General features: G+C 46.6%; 1 protein-coding gene across 1 annotated transcript in view; it reads right to left on the reverse strand.

Annotated features, from left to right (window-relative positions):
* Positions 1-454: 454 nt before the first annotated feature.
* Positions 455-19,184, reverse strand: part of SLC25A48 (solute carrier family 25 member 48) — a 36,817-nt gene continuing 18,087 nt past the window's right edge. Inside the window, exons 5-7 of the mRNA XM_025040730.1 lie at positions 9,898-10,152; positions 7,535-7,668; positions 455-587 (exon numbers count right to left, since the gene is read on the reverse strand). Of these exons, the coding sequence (XP_024896498.1) occupies positions 465-587; positions 7,535-7,668; positions 9,898-10,152 (512 nt within the window). The 3' untranslated portion in view covers positions 455-464. The remainder of the gene's footprint in view (positions 588-7,534; positions 7,669-9,897; positions 10,153-19,184) is intronic.

Here is a 19,184-nt window from a genome sequence, read left to right on the forward strand (position 1 = left end):
GAACAAGAGGTGGGGGCCGGGGGCAGAGGCTGTGGGAGCCCATTGGTGTCTCTGAGACTCAGGCTCTGAGCTCAGGAGGGAGGTGGGGAGATGGTGCTCGTGTGACAGGGTGCGGGCACCCTGGTTTGAGTCCTCACTTTTGAGCGTGAGTCATTAAATTTGTACAATGAAACTACACTTCTCTCTGAGGGTCATCAAAGCTCCTGAATGGAAAAACAGAGAGGTGAGCTCGCTATAAACAGGTAAGTTCTGTGCTGAACTCAGTTACCGAGCACCCAGCTCACCTCCAATCACAGGGGGGCATATGAGATTGGCTTTTTGATGACGAGAAGGGTGGCAATCCTAGCCCCGGGATTAGTGCAGATTAGATAAGAAACAAATGACAAATATTTTCATGGCAAAGAAGAGAGTTTCAAGCTGTAGGAGGCGCAGTTGGCTGGGGAGGAAACACACTGACCTGGCACTCAGGGGCTGGTCACCGCTTGGTTCCCGCGGATCGCCTGCAGGGAGAGCTCGTACCCGAGGAACATGGCTGCGCTCATGGGGAAGCCCCGTACAGTGTTCACAGTGATGCCTCTGAAAAACACCTTTGGCGGGAGGCGGTGTTATCAGAGGGGACTGATCCGCACCCTCTGCAGGGCCACCACTGAGGAGCAGAGAGAGGCCTAGCAGTGCTGCTCACTTAGGCCCCCTGTCCCAGGCTAGACCTGCAGAGCTCGAAGGCCCCGTGAAGGTGGAGACCACCTGAGACGTCCTGGCCATGCCCCTGCCCTACCCCAGGTCACATCTGATGGTACTTTTCCTCCCAGGTTCACATGCACTAAATATTATGAGCTAACTGCTGAATTCTATGAACACCCATGTATACTTGCTTAATTGCTGCTCTCTCTCTTGAATTCGCGTGCGTGTGCACACGTGCACACACGCGCACACACAACGCTTGGGAAGCCAGAAGCCAGAGCGCTCCACCCCACTCATTTTGCAACAGTAGACAGAACACCCAGCCACGCCGACACTGGACAGATGCTTCACAGGACAGCCCTAAGTGGCGGGGTCGGGGAGAACTCAGGCTGTGAGGAAGGTGGTAGACACAGAGCTGAGGCACAGCTTGGCCATTTAGTAGCTGTGTTGTTACTTGGGCAAGTGGCAGCTTCTAGAATCTGTTTTCCCAACTGTAAAATGGGGGCAATAACACTAGTGACCCGAACCGGTTGTTGAGGGGGTGAATGAGATGACGCTTTGAAGCACTCGCACAGCGCCTGCTGTGCGGTAAGCGCTCACCAACTGTTGACTGTCCCAGCACCGTCCTTATTGTCAACAGTCATCGCTTCATACAGAGTAGCACTCAGCCTCGATCATCAGTCTGAGTGCCCGGCAGCAGTGGCCTGTCTTGATGAGCCGCTAAACTCGGCCTTTAATACAAGAAGACTGTGTTTGTCTTCCGCCCCTAGACAATATGAATGATGCTTCCCTTCCTACCCAAAACGTCCTGCCTGGTGCTGGGTACACCCTGATCTACATGACATAGTTCTCACCCTTGGGATGTTTATAACCTACTAGAGAGGCTGAGTCCCTTTCAGGAATAACTACAACATAACTTAGAATGTGATGAGGACAGATAAGGGCTTTGGTAAGGATGGGGGTGGGGGCTGGGGAGGAGCTGTCCTCAAATGTCCTCTCTGGGAAGGGACAACACGACTAAAGGCAAATGTCTACTCAAGCATAAATGGCCTGAGAATTGTCAGGCATAAGACTCAAACCTATTCACTGACTCTTATATAATTTATCAAGTTTATGAAATATAATGTATTTTAAGAAAGCAGAAATCTAGCCTTTGCATTTCCTGTTTTCTTGGTAGTCAGGCACTGTGATATCGGGGTAAGAAGGTGCAAGATGTCGGGTGGCCTTCCTTGTGGAGAAGTGCCTGCCCCTTGACACTCGGGCAGCCTGGGAGATGCAGCGTGATCAGGAAGGGGAGAGAAGGCCTCTGTTCTCTTGTGGACTTGAGGGGAAGCCTCAGCCCCCAGGAAGGGAACTGATGGACCGGGATCCCAGAGGTGAGCAAGTGGCTCTGCTAAAATCTGGAGCAATTCAGGCAGTGGGGAAGCGGGATCCTTCTAACTTTAGCAATCCTCTCTCATGCCTAACCTTTCTGGAATTCCACAGGCTCACCCAGAGTGACTGAATAATAGCAAGGAACTAGGTCAGGCTCCAAGAGGAAAATTCCATGTGAGATGCCCACAGGGGCTCCCCTGTGACCGAGGCTTGGCTCTGCAAGGCGAGGCAAGCCAGGCAGGACCCAGCTTGGAGTGTGACCTTTCCCTCCCACAGCTGTGGCTGCTCTTCTGTGAGGCCCAAGGTGGCAGACCTTCTGGCTTTTACCACAGGCTTTTGGAACACAAAAACACCAGACTGAGTCTCTTCTCATGAAGCCTCAATGGCCCCCCACTGCCCAAGGTCAAGTCGACACCCTTTCCTAGCCTGTCAGGACCCATGCCCTCTGTCCCTGCACTTTCTTTGGGCTGCCTTTCTCACCCGACACTCTGGGCAGGCTTACAGCCTGTCACTCCTCCTATAGGGCCAACTCTTTTTCCACCACTGGGCTTCAGCTGGAATGCTCCCCAAACCTGCACCCTCTAGTCATCCTCCCAGTGACACCCCAAGTTAGACTACGGCCCATTGCCTTCTATGCTCTCAGTATCTCTGCCAGCACAGCACTTCTCACACCATTTTCCAATTGCCCATGATTTGTATATCCTCTTATTAATGATCCCAGGAAGGGCAGTGAGAGCGGGGCTGTGTATATTGGCTCAGCTCTGAATCCCAGTGCCTGCACTGTGCTAGGCCTAGAGGACCCATCCATCAGAGGATGGATGAATGAATGGATAGATGAACAAATGAATGAAAGAACAAATGAATGAACCAATGAATGAACCAAAGAAAAGATGCACAAAAAAGCAGTCTCTGAGTTGAAAGAGTCCTGGCGGTGGCTGTGATAGTGGGGGATTCCTGGAGTGGAGGAAGGGCTCCAGACCCCCCAAGTGCCAGAACCAAAGAGCAACTAGCCCTGGCGCCTTGGGAAGCTTGTCTGTTATCAATGTTCCTCTCTGTCTCTCTTTAGCGTCATTCAATCTCATCCCCCTGTGACAACCCCTTCACGACAATCACCTCTGTGGAGCTAAAGGACATCAAGTCATTCCTCCAGCCTCTTTATTTCAGATGACAGCTCTCCAAGTATGAGCCATGGCCCAGTGACCCATGACGATCCTCACGGCCTGCAGAGAATGGACCTAAAACTACCAGGTCTTTCTTCTGTTATGACTTGAGAATGCTCCGAAAGTCCACGGGCTTCCAATCATCGCTGTCACGAAGGCCGCTTTACTCGTAATCGTTAAGTGAGTTACAAAGGGCTATTAAAATTGGGCACCATCGTCACTATTTTACTCCTTTCTAATTCTTTATTACCACTGAGTTCTTCTTCCATGGGAAAGTGGGAGCATGTTGGCTTAGGGCTTTGTGACCTGCCTCAGTAAGCTGTAGTAGAACTTGGACAATGAATACTCTGTAAAGCTAGTGCCCAAGCCAACTGGGATTGGAGCCATCCCTTGGCCCTGGGAAAAGACATTCCCTCCTGCTGGGAATATGACTGGGAGACAACTCAACTTTGTAGGACTGTGTGGGGTTTTTTGGTTGCTATTTATGTTTATACGCAAACACATATACAAATATACATAAATATATATACACACACGTATGCTTGCATAGGCTGTGAGTATTTTTGGAATATATCACAAGAAATAACAGTGATTCCTTTTGAGAGAGAACTGGCAACCACAGGTGTAACAGTTAGATAGTATATCCTCTTTTTACATCTTTTGAAGCTTCTTATGTTTATATATAATCTATTTTTAACCCACTAATAAAAACATTGAAAAATTAATCTCAGTCAATAAGGTGGTTAATCAAGCTGAATCTTGCTATCTCTGCTTAAAATGTGTGTCTGACTATAAACTACAAATCGAGTGCTATTGAAATTAAAAAATTGATCATTTGGCCTCAGTTGCCCTTTGGAATTTTTTTTTTTTTTGACAGCACAGTATATTTTGGAGGAATAATGTCAGCAAAATATTCTGCCTCTACAGACATTTTTAGAATTATGACACATTAATGTTTTGGATAACAGACAAACATATCTCATATTAAAACAGAGCATTGAATCTAGATCTCCCTTATATGTCCCTCTGTAGTTATTAGTTGAATCACAAACTATGCTTCTGCCTCCCTCCAAAAAAAGACATTCAAGGTGAAGACTCTAGGAATATGGCAGAGTAAGAAATACCAGGAATCTGTATCCCTACCTAGACAACAACTGTACTGGCAGAATTGGTCTGACATAACGATTTTGGAATTCCGGAGTTGACTGAAAGCTTACGACTTCCAGAGGAAGGCTTTTACAGTAAGCTGTGATTAATTTCACTCAATTTCAGCTCTTAGCACAGTAGCAGCTATTGGTCCCCCACCTAAGCCGGAAGCTGTGCATGTGTTTCTGGAGCAATGTGCACACAGCTTATGGGAGACAGAAGCGGCAATAAGGACCCTGTCCTCCCCAAAGTGAAGATCTCTTTCTGATCACTGATTGCTGTTTCTGATCATAGAGGTGCAATGAGGAGGGTGGCCATTGTTGTTCCACTTACCCCTCACTGATGCAAGCCCTCCCCTCTGACTGAAGGGACTTCCAGAGGATTTAAAGGGCTCATGCCCTTCCCCCTTCATTGTTCTCTCTTTCCCCTTTTGGGAGGCAGACATTAATAACTAGGACATTCAAAAGTAACTGCATGTTTGGGGAAAATTAGAAAGTGACTGAACATGCCCAGGGAAAGGTAAAGGCTCAGAAGAGACTTGAAAGGACCTGATCCTTGGCACAGAGACAGCCCACAAAAATAACAAAAAACACTAAACCCTGGGAAGAGAGAAGAATTTGATTTCCAGAGTTACCACATTATTAGATTTAAATATCTAGCTTTCAACAAAAAATCATGAACCATACAAAGAAACAAGAAAGTATGGTCTATTCAAAGAAAAAATAAATAAACAGAAATGGTCCCTGAAAAAGGTCTACTTTATAACAGATCTACTTTATAACTATCTTATAGATGCTTGAAGAACTAGAGGAAGATGTGGAGCAAGTCAAGAAAATGACAAAATGGAAATGGAACAAAATGGAAATATCAGTGAAGAAATAGAAAACTCAGAGAGAACCAAACTGAAATTCTGGAGCTAAAACGTACAATAACTAAAATGGAAAATTTACTAGAAGGATTCAAAGGCATATTTAAGCAGGCATAAGCAAGAATCAGCAAATTTGAAGATAGGACAATGAACATTATTGAGTCTGAGGAACAGAAAGAAAAAAGGTTGAAGAAAAGTGAACAGAGCTTAAGGGACCTGTGGGAAACTGTCAAGTAGATCAACATATGCATTGCGAGAGTCCCAGAAGAAGGGAAAAAGGGACAGAGAGAATATTTGAAGTAATAATAGCTGAAACCTTTCCAAACTTGCTGAAAGATGTGAATATAAATATTAAAGAAGCTCAACAAATTCCAGGAAAGATGAACTCGAAGTGACCCACACCAAGACACATTATAATAAACTTTCAAAGACAAAAAGAATCATGAAAGCAGCAAGAGTGAAGCAACTTGTTAAACACAAAGGCTCCTCAATAAGATCACTAGCAGATTGTGCATCGGAAACTTTAGAGGCCAGAAGGCAATAGGCCAATACATTCAAAATGCTAAAAGAAAAAACTGTCAATCAAAAATCCTATACTCAGCAAAACTATCCTTCAAAAAATGAGGGAGAAATTAAGACATTTTCAGATAAACAAAAGCTGAGGGAGTTAACTACTATTAGATCTATGCTGCAAGAAATGTTTAAGGGAGTCCCACAGGGTGAAATGAAATGACACTGGAACCGTAACTTGAAGCCGTATAAAGAAATAAAGATCCCAATGAAGGTAAATTTAGAGGGAGAGTGATGTCAGCACTGTGATAGCACAAGATGTCCCTCATTCGCCCCCAACACAACAACAAAAATTTGGCATCCATCCATGAATAAAAGTGTCTCTGAGGAACTTGTGGGACCCAGCACCATATGCCCGGGGACCCTAGAGGAGTGTCTCCCATCTGTATATCAATAATAGGCAGACAGACCTCAGCACTGGCAGTGGAACCTCGAGTAGACTGTGAACTGGTTCCAGCCCCTCTTGGCCACAGTCCAGGAGCACTTGGAAAACACTGATCTGGGTGGTCATCGACAGATGAGAGAGCCTCGTGGAAGTCCAGGTTTCCAGAGAAGAAGTTCCAGTACTCCATCGGAGCAAAAAAGAAAATACAAGTTTGGATGCAGTGGAGTGGGCAGTTAGTAGATACTGGAAGGTTTGGGATTATTGCAAGGCAGCCACACGAGAAAAGGCCCAGAGCTCAGCAGTGACAGTAACACTAACAAAACTACTAATATTAATGTCGATAACAAATGGCTCTTTCTAAATGTTCTCTAGGCGTGATGCATTAAATTAGCACTTTTTATATGCCTAATTTAATTCAACCCACAAATATCTCTGTTGTTCACAGTAGAGATGGTTATCTTTGGAGAAACTTAAGGCCTGGAGAGGTAAAGCAACTGGTCTGGATTCCTCTACATCAGGAGTCCCCAACCTTTTTGGCACCAGAGACCAGTGCCCCTATGAGAATCTAATGCCTGATGATCTGAGGTGGAGCTGAGGCAGAGATACGAGCGCTGGGGGGCAGCTGCAAATACAGATGAAGGTTCACTCACTCGCCTGCTGCTCACCTCCCGCTGTGTGGCCCATTTCCTAAAAGGCCATGAACCGGTACCAGTCTGTGACCTGGGGGTCGGGGACCCCTGCTCTAGATCACAAGTAGCCAGTCATGGCTTTGAGCTCAAGTCTGCTTGAGAGGCATGTCAAGAAAATTTGGGTGCAGGCAAGAGAAAAGAGGAGAGAGACAAAGCCAGGTTGGAGGCTGCCTCAGTAAGTGAAGCCAGAGGTGATGGGGTCTAAACTCCCGTAGGTGGGAGAGCATAAGACAGATCAGGGAACTGGAACTTATGAGATGTGATGACTGAGGTGGTTCAGGGGCTCCCCACTTAGAAGAGGGACAAGGGTGAGGCACTGAGCAATGAGTTAGGAAGAACTTCCCGGCATAGCTTGATGAAAAGCAAGGTTTGGTGACACACAGAGGTGGTCCAGGTCTCAGCTCTGCCATCCACCACCTGTTTGACCTCAGTGGGTCACCAGTCCTCTCTGAACCTCTGTCAGGTACAGAGCACAGGCAACTCCTTCACACCAGGCCAGCACAAAGACGAGATGATGAAACAAGTTTCTCTCACAGTACTTAATAACTGGTGACTGTCGGCATCTCAGTTTCCCTTCTCTATAATCTCACTTCGCTAAAAATGTCTGACCCCCCCCTTCCAGGGACTGACACAGACCCTGCATGACCACTGTGGGGCTTACTTTAAGACCGTCATTCTGGTAACTCTTGGAGATACAGTCCAGAACACCTTTGTACTTGTTTAAATAAACTCCGTCAGCTTGGAGTCGACTTTTCACGACATCCATAGGCGTCGCTGTACCCCAAGAAATTGCTCCTGTAAAGAGAGATAAACAGGTGTCAGGGGCTGGCTGGTTGGGGTCTGGAGGAAACTCTGCAGATTTCTACCATTCAGAGACTTCTGAGGGAAGTGGAAAAGCTCAGGGTTAGGACCCGTGAAGGCTGTTCCTGAGCCTTCCTTGCCACTTGCTGTGGGACTTTGTAGAATTCTCCTACCTCCTCTAGGCCTTGGGTTTGTCATCTGTAAAATGAAGCAGCAGCACTTATCTTCATGGGGTTGTTGTGAGCATAAATAAATGGATTCGTGTGAAGCCTTTAGCACAATACCAGCTAGTGCTTCATAAGTGGAAGCCTTTATTAGCAGTTTTTATTGGATAAACAGGAACAGCCCCCGCCAGTACCTTGCAGCACCTTTCCAGGGCACCAGGGGAGAGTGCCCAGGGTAATGCCTGAGGCTGGAGGCCTGTAGCTCCCCAGAGGCAGGATTTACCCTGAACACAAAGAAGCTAACCAAACACTTGCAGATAGGCTGCTGGCCAAGGAAGGGCCAGACTGGGGCTTGCAAGAAGAGGAGCAGCCGGTCTTTAAAAATCTCATGTCTTTTCCACATATATGGAATAGGAGCCTTGGGACTCCATGCCACTGGGTCATCCTGTTTGGATAAGCCCAGGTGCCCTGGTTTGGCCATTTCTGTGACTTTAAGGAACTCCAGGTTATTGTGTAAACACAAAAATTGACACATTCTTGGATGGGGAGAGAAAAACAAACTGATGCCAAAGTCCAAAGCAACTGATGTGAAAGATTTCATAATTGCTGCCCAGAGGCTCCCCAAAGAGGCCTTCACCTGCCCAGGCCCTCTGTCCATCCCAGCCTCCAGCTCCTGTGGCCTCCTGACCCCTGACCCTTGGGGGGCCCCCTGAACCTCTTTTCTCTCCTGCCACCTGACAGGATGATGGGCTGCTTCCCCCGGCACACTTTCCTGTTCCTCAGCCCACAGGCAAGGGTATTACAAATCGAGATTTGCCTGCTCACCATAAATGAGAGCGGATGGGGCCTTGTTTGTCCTCTCAGCCAGCGAGTATTTACTGAGCACTTAATAGGAGCTGGTAGGGGCCAGGCCTCAGACCTGCGGGGGTGGAGGGAGAACACTGGTATTTGTGTTTGGGTTTTGTTATGTGTTAGCTGAATTTCAAGCACAGCAAATTATAACGAGGAGGAGGAAGAAGAACAGGAGGAGGAATGACAATTTTCTTCTCTCCATTGGACTTTTCCCATTAGCATCAAACATGCCATGTTTCCAGCCTTCTTAAAAAGCAATCTGCTCCTGACTTCCATGCTTGCCTCTGGCTGTAGCTAGAGTTCTCTCTGCCCCATTACAGCACAGCCAAATCCCTCGGAAGTGTTGTGTAGACTTGGTTTCTCCAATTTCCTTCATCCTCTCCTTTCTCTATCCCACGTCAGTCAGGTTTTCACACCCTTCTCTTCACCAAAATGGGTCTCACCAAAGTCCCCTGTGGTGGAGGGAGAGCCAGGCACGGACAGCCTGCAGCAAAGAGACCAGTGTGACTGGAGCAGAACAAGTCAGGGGACAGGAGCAGAAAATGAGTGCAGGTGGGTAACAGGCAGCCAGATCGTAGAGGGACTTGAAATCCTCTGCAAGGACACTGACTCTTACCCTATAGGAAATGGGGACATGGTGTGGGTCCACAGTCACAAAATGAATAAGTGCAGATTTGAACTCGTATCCTTCTGACTACAGTGTCCCTGCTATACTGTCCGCACTAGCTGTGTGACATTGGGTTGGTCACTTAATCTCTCTGAACCTGAGCTTTCTCATCTGAAAAATGGGGAGACTGATTCCTACCTTCTTGGGCTAATGAAATCTCATATGAGAAGAGTTTGCAGTATGCCCATATTAAAAAACAGTGAGCTACGATAACATTTCATTTTCAATGCTCAGGCATACCTAACAGAGAGTAAGTGCTCAAAATATGTCTTCTGACAAAAGGTGAATGGGCCCAAATAGGGACTTGGCGTCCCCACAGGTCTGGAGAGAAGAGGATGGGAGAAAGAGGGGGACCTTCCCCTATTCCCAGCCCTTCCTCGCCCAGCGAGGTCTGACACATATTAAGCACTTAACAAAGACTTTTTGGATGAGTGGCTGGATGGATCCTGCCCTTCCCCAGGGCTGAGGAGGGCATGGAAGGCCCCCAGGTGTGCCCTGCAGTGGCTAGCACAGGGACAGGAATGAGCTCTGCTGCCTTACCTGCCATGCCACCAGCCAGCCACACAGCACAGGGGCTGGGCCCTGCGCAGGTCTCGGGTGTGATCCAGTCACTCAGCAGCACATAGGGGATGAAGTAGAGGCAGTAGCCCGGGACGTCCCTTAGCAGCATGGCACTGGCACCCCGGTACAGCCCTGCCAGGCCCTCCGTCCGCACGATGGTTGCGATGCAATGCACAGGCCCCTGGTAGGCTGGCCGCTCCCCAAGAGTTGCCCTGGGCTTCAAACCGAGGTTGGCTGCCAAGACACGGGGGAGAAGATGGCAAGTGACCCAGGGGACCAGAGATTGGTCATTCTCTGGCACTGAAGCCAGCCCGGCCCATTGACAGTTCCCAGTCACGTGGCCCATTGGTTTTTACCAAACCTTCTAACCCTCTTGGCAGCTAAAACCAGGATTCTGAAGTCTCAACAGAGAGCCCCTGCCAACATGTACAACCAGATCGGAGACAGTACCAGCCAGGTGATAAAATATCAGTTGCCCTAGAATGCCCAGAGGTTTCTGGTCAACCATTACTATGCCTTTCTAAGCAGAAGTAACTGCAGAATGCCTAGGATCAAATATACCAAGCTCTTTCCTGAAGCTGAGACTAAAAATCCGACACACTGTGTTTGTATGTGTGTGCGTATACTTGTGCACACTGTGGTTAAAAAAAAAAAATCTTATAATTGGTATTATGAGATTTGGACCCAGACTGTTCTGGTCCCAAATCCTGGCTTCACCACTTGAAAACTGTTTGTCCTTGGTAGACCTTATCTAAAAAAGAAAACAGGCAATACTGTACTGTATACTTGGAAGTTGCTAAGGAAGAAGATTTTAAAAGTTCTCCCCACCACACACACACAAGATGATACACATATTTTGCAATATGTGAATATAATCAAATCATCACATTGCATACTTAAACTTATACAATATTATAGTCAATTATATCTCAATAAAGCTGGAAAAATATTTAAAAAATAAAAAGAGAATAGGCTGATGTGAGTATAAATAGAGTGATACCCATAGAGTGCTTGGCATGGTTCTAGGAACATCGTAGGGGTGCAATAAGCCATCCCCAGATTATTACAAAGACCAAGGCAACTGGGATGAATCGGGTGCAGGATGCATTGGAGGGGGCACTGGACATGTTCTCACTGACTCACCCCAGCCCTGGCCAGGCTGTACCCTGAAATGCCTGTAGGGCAACACTGGTGCCACTGGCCCCTCAAAGTCTAAGGGCACAGGGCTGCTGTCCTCTTGTCTGACCTCTGGGGTCTCTGCTGGCAGACCATGGGTTGTTATGTCTGCAGCTTCTTCTAAGGGTGTACGTAGCCAGCAAGTGGTGACTCTTTCTCTCCCATTTAATCCTTCCACCTGGCTCCCTGGTCTCCCTAGCTGATGCTCACCTCTGCTGTGGACCCTTTAGCATAGCTTTGAATCAAAGCCAGAGAGATCTCCCAGTCTCCGTGCAGATAAAGCAGACTCTTATTCTCAACTTTTTCCCTTCTTGAAAAATTAACATGACATGCCCAGGGAAGAAACAGAATGAAGCTTGCCTGTGACCACATGCTTATTTTGCAACCTGAGTTTCATTCCTAATATGTATCATCTCAATTTGGTTTTACACATGCTGACAAAGAGGCATATCACTTGCACCGTAGAGTTGTATTTCCAAGTCACCTAGGCAGTTCCATCTTTATCAGAGGAAAGGTTACGACAAAATATTTGGCTTCGTGACTCCACAGTCTAAACTGGAGATTTGAGGGTAAATTGCAACCTGTTCTTTCACACATCCCAGAAGTAGGTGAGGTCATGGTGGAAGTTTCTATTTGCTCAGGAAATGTGCTTGGCCAAACTAATCCTATATTTTCCATTTGTGTGAGGGGAACAGAGTAATCACTACCATGCACATTAAGCTAACTGCAGTGTGGACAGGAGGCTGAGTCCCATTCACTTCTACAGCACATCCCACAGGAAGTGAGCAGGGGTGGTGGCCATTTTTGAGGGCACAGGGCCTTCTGAGCTCAGAGCAAAATTGGACACTGTGGTGTTTGAAAGCCCATTGAGAGATCACTGGACACCTCTTCTTCTCCCAAATCCATCATGATACTGCTGGGGTCACCTAGGGAATTTTGGTAGAGAAAATAGATGTAATTGTTCTAACACATAAATTTTGCCTGGGCCATGCTCATGTCCAAGTATGGCGATCCAAGCCAGGAGTCAAAGTTTCCATGAATCAACTATGGACATGATGTGGCTTTCATAAGTTACCGATTGCAGGAGTGTCTGATAACATTCTTCTTGTTTGGAGATACAGATGCTGAAAAAAGAACTTGCCAAACCTCCAACTGCTCTTGTCAACAAAAAATCTGAACTTATTTCCTTTTCTTTCCGGAGTGAGCAATAAGGAAATTCTCTCATATTCTCCCAGGTTTGCTACATAAGTAATCTAGCTTTTTTGCTTGAGAATGATCCATCTATGACTGTGAAAGCAATATAATTGTCGTGGAGACTACCACCGTCTGGAACACCGACACGAATCTGAATCGGCGGCCAGTGCCCTCTAGACACATGTTGATGCTGAGAAGCCCTTGGAACTCCTTTCAACTCCCTCATCTTCAACATAAAAGCTTTTTTTTATAATAAGTATATAATAATGTATAAAATAATAATTTCGAATTTGCAAAATAAGTGCAAAAAAAAAAAAAGAACTGTACAAAGAACGCCTTTATATTATATATCCTTTACCCAGATTCACCTATGGTTAACATTTTACTTCATTCGTTCTAGTTTGTGCGCTCTCCCCCTCCACCCCTGTTCTCACTCAAACACGTGTGCGTAAATGAACTGAGCAGATGCGACTGTCCTCATGCATAAACCTGCCTGGGCTCTGTTCATCTCCAGGAAACAGTGACCTGATCTGGAATCAAGGTTTTCATGAGTCAGTTATGAGTATGATGTGGCTTTCAGGAGTTACAGATAGAAGGACAGTGACTGATAACGTGCCAATGTTGGAAAAACACTTGGCAAACCTTGAACCAAACTTGTCAACAAGATCCAAACCAGAACCAAACCTATACTTTTTTTTTACCCCAAAGTAAGCAATAAGGGAATTCCTTTGCACACATATGCATATTTTTTTCACACGTACATACATAATTTTATTTTCTGAACTATTTCAGGGTGAGTTACATACACAATGACGCTTTATCCCTAAATACTTCAATATGTGTTTGCTAAGAATAGGGATATTGTCTCACCACAGCACAGTTATCAGTATCATAACCTACATTGACAATACTTTTATCTACACTCAGGTTGTCATTTGATCTCATGATGACCTTTAAAGCATTCCTCTCCCTCCCCAGGGCAGGATCCAGTCGAATCAGGTATTGCATTTAGTTGTCATGTCTCTTTAGCCTCCTTTAATCCAGAGCCTTCCTACATCCTTCTTGTAAACGGATTTTCCTCATTTGGGGTTTGTTTGTGTTTCCTTGTAATTACGTTGAGGTTATGCATCCTTGGCCAGACCTCCTCCCTGTCTCACCTCTCCTCCCATGATCAATCACTCTCAAGAACACCTGGTCTTCTCCTTCTCTGGCCTCCTATATCTGATTTTTAGTTTGTTTCTTTGCTTTTTTAAATTGAGGTATAACTTATAGTCAACAAAAAAAGGTGCAGCTCTTAAGTGCGTAGTTGGTGAGTTTTGACAATTGCATGACCTGTGTTACCACATCCTACTGAGAAAATGACATCTTATACTTGAAACAAACTGTTTTGATCACAGCCCACTTAGGGAGAGCAAAGATTCCTAGCCTACCTACCCTCTCCTGCTTTTCAAGGGACATCAGTGATGTATCACTCAATGAGAAGCAAATCTTTCTTAGACGATGGTTGTTACGGGCTCATCTGCATTAGCAATAGTGGTACGGATGATTCATATGGGACCACAGAGCAAAAAACAGCAGAAATTCCTATCAGTTGCACAGACCACAAGAGGCTCTGTGGCTTAGCTGGGGAGGCATGGCCCTGAGGGGTGTGGCCTGGAGTCTCAGCAGCTGGACTTGGGAAAGCACTGAATTGGAGTTCTTGGTCACTCTAGCAGTGGACCAGTTTTAGCTTGTGAAAGACAAATTTTGGTGATCCCTAAAAACTGACTTGAGAGGTTGCTGGCAAACAGTACTTGGAAATATGCACAGCTGAAATCCATGGACTTGCAAGTCATTTGTGCGAAGACCTTGAGGAACAAGGCGAGGTGCTGGATTAGCACAGTGAGTCCTCACTAACGTCATAGATAGGTTCTTGCAAAGTTGTGACTTGAAGCAGAACGACCTGTAACAAAACCAGTTTTCCCATAGGCTAATTGATATAAACAAAAGTTAACTGCCTATGGCTTATTTCTGGTCACAAAAACATCACCAAACTTCTAAATGAAGAACCAAACACTTCTAATATTAAACATTAAAATAAATGTAAGCTATAGATACATTGAAAAAAAATTAATAGAAAATAAGAGAATTATTTGGTAGGCTGCTTATTCCAGTTCAGGGTCATAGGTGGTCAGAGCCTGTCCCAGTAGCTCAGGGCATAAAGCGGGAACCCGCCAAGGACAAGATGCTCTTCCATCACAGAACCACTCACTCAGACTGGGACAGTGTAGACTGGCAAGCTCACCTCATGTGCACATTTTTAGGATGTGGGAGGAAACCGGAGCCCCAGAGAACCCATACAGACATGGGGAGATCTGCATACTCCACACAGACAGTGGCCTTTGCTGGGAATCAACATTGTTTTGTTACGATGAAACAATATTGAACAAAACGACATTATTAGGGGACCTGCTGGACTCCGCTCACACTGAACCACTGACTTTCAGCGCGTTGTTCCTGAGCCTTCAGGACTGGGGCTTGAGGGTGTACACGTGTACGTGAGGGGACTCGCACTGGGTTTTTCTTATGGTGTAAAATGTATTTAGTTTCTCTAATTAGAATTTTTGTTTTAAAAGGAGGATAAGATTATCAATCAAATTTTGATTTCTTACCATGAGTGCTTTGCCACTGAGACTGGGTTTTGCTGTGCTCTCTAAATCAAGAACCTATTACCTTTTACAACGATAGGTATCGATTACATACTTCGAACACTCAGAATGCCTGTGGTTTTCTTTTCCCAAATTCATTAAGACCTACACCAAGGCTGGCAGGATGTTCCAAGTAAATGAAATTGGGCCCTACCTGCTCCTAATTTTCCCTTTGACGTGGAGGAAAGCCTTCAAAATTCTAAAGAGACTCCCTCTACCTGATCCCTCCACACCTTGTCCAGTGCGGTCCCTGTCCTTAGACCACATGCTGTGGCCGGCTCCGCTGCTCTGGAGTGGCCGGTGCCTTGCTCGCCTCCTTCCTGGGCCAGGAAGTCCTTTTGAAGGAGGCTCTGCAGAGGGCAGGGCCTTCCAGGTTCGGTCGGTCCTAACAGGTACCCATGCAACCACCTCTTGGGGGGTCCTCCTACCTCAGAGGGGCAGAACCGGGCCAGATGCAGGCCAAGGTCCCTACAGATTTGCCACCACTGCCCCTCTTCTCAGAACCCAGGGACCAAGCCACAGCATGCTACTGTGCCCTTTGCAGACACGAACGTGAAGAAGTTTCATTTCTTTCCCTTTCTCAGACAAAGCTGTTCAATTTCTTCAGTGGGCGAGGACCTCGGAAACAGGGGTGCTTCCTGAAACGCGATGGCTGGCCATTGATTTCCTGACGTAAGGAGGGCCCAGCCCTCAGGAACACAAAGGCCTGGTCACTCTCTGGAAAGGAAGCACCACCCAGCCGCCCCTATATGTGCATATACCGGGGATGGGGTAGAAACACAGAGGCCGCTTTCTATAGAAAATTCTCAACAAATCGGCCACCCACAAAGGAGGCCCACTGGTCCACTCGGTGACATGCAGGTTTACCAGTGTTCTGTGTTCAGATACGTCTCGGCCGGTGGGCTCTCAAATAGAATTTGCAAACACAGAGTTATTTCAACAAACACATAAATCCGTAAGCACTACAGATTGAGAGAACTCCTAAAATACCTCACCCATACACTATGGCCATTGTTTTTCTCATATGTATAGACGCTACTGTGGGGAGCACAAAAATTTTTACTTAAATATTCAAATAACCAGTAGCTTCTTGTCATATAAGTTTTCTTAATCCACAGACACTGGAAGGGCAGCTGTTGTTCTATGAGTAGACCAATATTTTATATATTTTATAGGAACTCTTAGAAGAAGCTGGGAACCCCCGGCCCATGCCGCAGGCTCTACCTCTGTTATGGTTTATCCTGGTAGCTGCTGTTTTCTGAGCCTGTTGTTTTGCCCTAATTGATACGATGAATTTCCTGACGACAGGAGTCATACACTGTGGCATGGCCCAGGGCACTATGGCCTTGTGTCTGACACTGTGGCCCACACGTGCTTCCACATCCATTCAGTGAACTCTCGAGCATCTATCTGATCAGGCAGATCCCCTAAAGGTTCACCTCTCATGCTCAGCATTCATCCAAGCCTGGCCTTGCTAGTACTTGTGCCAGAGCTGTGGATATTAAAAGAAACTCCCACATCATGGTCACAGCTACCACACTGGTCTAAAATGCTACAGAAGCATCCAGCAACAGGCTCGTACATCTCCAGTAGACAGGCTGGGTGCAACCTCAATGGTCTGGGTTTGAGCAGGCTGGTGTAACTCCTCACTTCACTTCCCCGGGATATTACCAACTGGGAAACTCTTGCCCAATTCCTGTTTCTAACGACTCCAGAAGTTTCCTCATGATCTGAAGGGTCCAAGGTATGCACATGGTTGAGCAGAGAGGCCTGGATTAGGAGCAGCCGGGATTTACTCTGCTGTTCAGTGTCATCTGCTGTACATCCCAGTGCAAAGCACTCATCCACACTGGGCCTCAGCTTCCTTATCATCTATGAAAGGGGAAGAATCAGTGACCTGTCTATCCCATTTGGCTTTGTGAAAACTAAGTGAGAATGTCAGCAAATGCACTTTACTAAAATGCAGGTTGTGTGAATGTACTTTACTAGAGGTAAATAGTTATCATTCCTAATTTTACTACCCTGTCCTGTTGTGACCCCGGATTCCGGAAGCGCGGGAACTGCCAACCTCTGGCAGCTGTGGCCTGCTGCCAAGCCTACTTGTGCGTAAGTGATTGGGAATGCCCACACGGGGCCAAGAACTACCGATACCGGTGTTAGGTCCAGGAATCAGGACAATACTTGCTCTTTACAATTGATTCAAAGAACAAACGGATGTGTCACCGATGCACATAACTTGCATAATGGTGTGTTATGTTGCGTGCACCTTCATTAATCTCTGGTAGCTATGTGAGATCACAGTGTGAAGAAGACAGTCAAAATGTTCAGAATTCAAGGATTCCTCTTGAACTACGTGGTTATATTCCTGGCCTCTCCACAAACCTCCTCTCTCTTCTTAGGGGCTACCATTGCTCCAGCCCTTACTTCCTATTGGCAGCCTACAGGCTACTTGAGAAGAAGGCCCAGGCTGCATGGTTCTGGCTTATCTCTAGTTTTTTGTACTCCTTCTAACATTCCAAGGGTTCCTGCCTTGCCACTTAGGCTTCCCTTCAGGGAACTTCACATCAATCTTTCCTGCCCTGCACTATGAAAATCACAGAAAATCCATTGTATTAGAAGGCTGCTCCTCCCCAAGTCCAGCCTGCCTGGGGAAGAGTATTTTTCACGGCAGTCAAACATCTTTATGGTAATAAAACTGTGCTGCCGAAGAGACCAACTGATATACCAAGGGCCTGTGATCTTCCCAGACATTTCTGAAGATTCAGGGAAACTGGAGAAATGGTTTCACTCCGTGTGTCAGCATGCAGAGTCTTGGGCTCAAATGGGCTCTGCGTCCTGGTGCACAGTCGATTATCTCTCCTGCCCAGATCCACCCCTCAGCTAACCTCTCTGCTGTTACCATCCAGCCCAGCTTGTCTCCTCTTGGCATGTCCAGAAATTAGGACCTTTTCCTTCTCAAATCCTGGCCACACTCCGTCCCCTTTATTATATTCAGGTTATCTTGAACATGGTAGAGCCGGGCCTTCTGAGGCAAACTCCCTCAACTTCCTTCCTCTTGCCCTCAAAATTCTCTCGGAATTGTCTCTTTCCTTCTCCTCTCCCAACATGGAAAAGAAAACCTTTTCCTTCTCCACCTGGTTGTCCCCAGTGCCACCCCAACTTCAGTAATGCTCCCTTCTTCACTTTCTTGCCCCCTACTTTGGTGACGCGAGTCTCTCAGGACCCTGTTTCCAGGGGTGGTAGAGTCGGATGGTGTGGGCAATGCCCTGCCCCACTGTGTAACAGTTGACCGAGCATAGAAAACTCACATAAGCCGAGCCTCAGTTTCCCCACCTGTAAAAAAAGAGAATGGCACGCCTGGTTCATAGATTTATGATGATTTAATCATGCAGCGTGTGTTAGCACAGCGCACATTGTATGGGCTCAAAAATTGTTAACTACATCTGCTAGTGTCATCATAGCTCTCTGCTCCTTCCCAAACTTTTCACAGTTTCTTACTGATGTCCACCCTCTTCTTTTTCCAGCTCGCCTTGGTATTTACATCTGATGTCATGCCTTCGATTGTCACCTCTATGTCTGTCACTCCCCTGTTTGTACCTCTAGCTCCAATATTCCAGCCGCAGTCCCACAGGCACCTCACACAATATGAGCCAAACCAAATCCATCATGTTCTCACTTAAGCCTGTCCCTCTAGCCAGGTCCCAAGCAGCAGCAGCAGCAATAGTAAGCATATATCGATCACCTCCTCCATGCCAAGTACTGTGTCACATACTCCATCTGCCATTTAATTTCCTGTGAGGGAGGTTCCCCCTCCCCCACAGTCACCCAACTTAGAAATCCTGGGTCATTTTTGACATTTCTTCTCTCCTTCTTGGCCTGTTTTACAACACAGATGCCGCCTCAGTATATAATTCTCTCCCTTTCCAAGTCCACGGCCCTATGTCAGATGTTCCTGGCCTCTCACCTAGTCTGTGACAGCAGCCTCCAAATCAAGCAGCCTACCTCTGCTAGTCTCACCCTTTCCACCCCTTCTGAAAACGCGATCCGCCTTCCTACCACACGCTCTGCTTGGGTCATTCTGGTGTCCAGGATGCTTCGCTACCTGTTGAATAGTATGTAAGCCCATCCTCAGCTAAGGGGGCCACGCTCTTCACAACTCACCTGCATTGTCCCCTCCCTGCGTTGCACGTCCCCACTAAGCTAACCGCT

The sequence above is a fragment of the Pteropus alecto genome, unplaced genomic scaffold, assembly GCF_000325575.1.
Source record: "Pteropus alecto unplaced genomic scaffold, ASM32557v1 scaffold78, whole genome shotgun sequence".
NCBI lineage: Eukaryota > Metazoa > Chordata > Mammalia > Chiroptera > Pteropodidae > Pteropus > Pteropus alecto.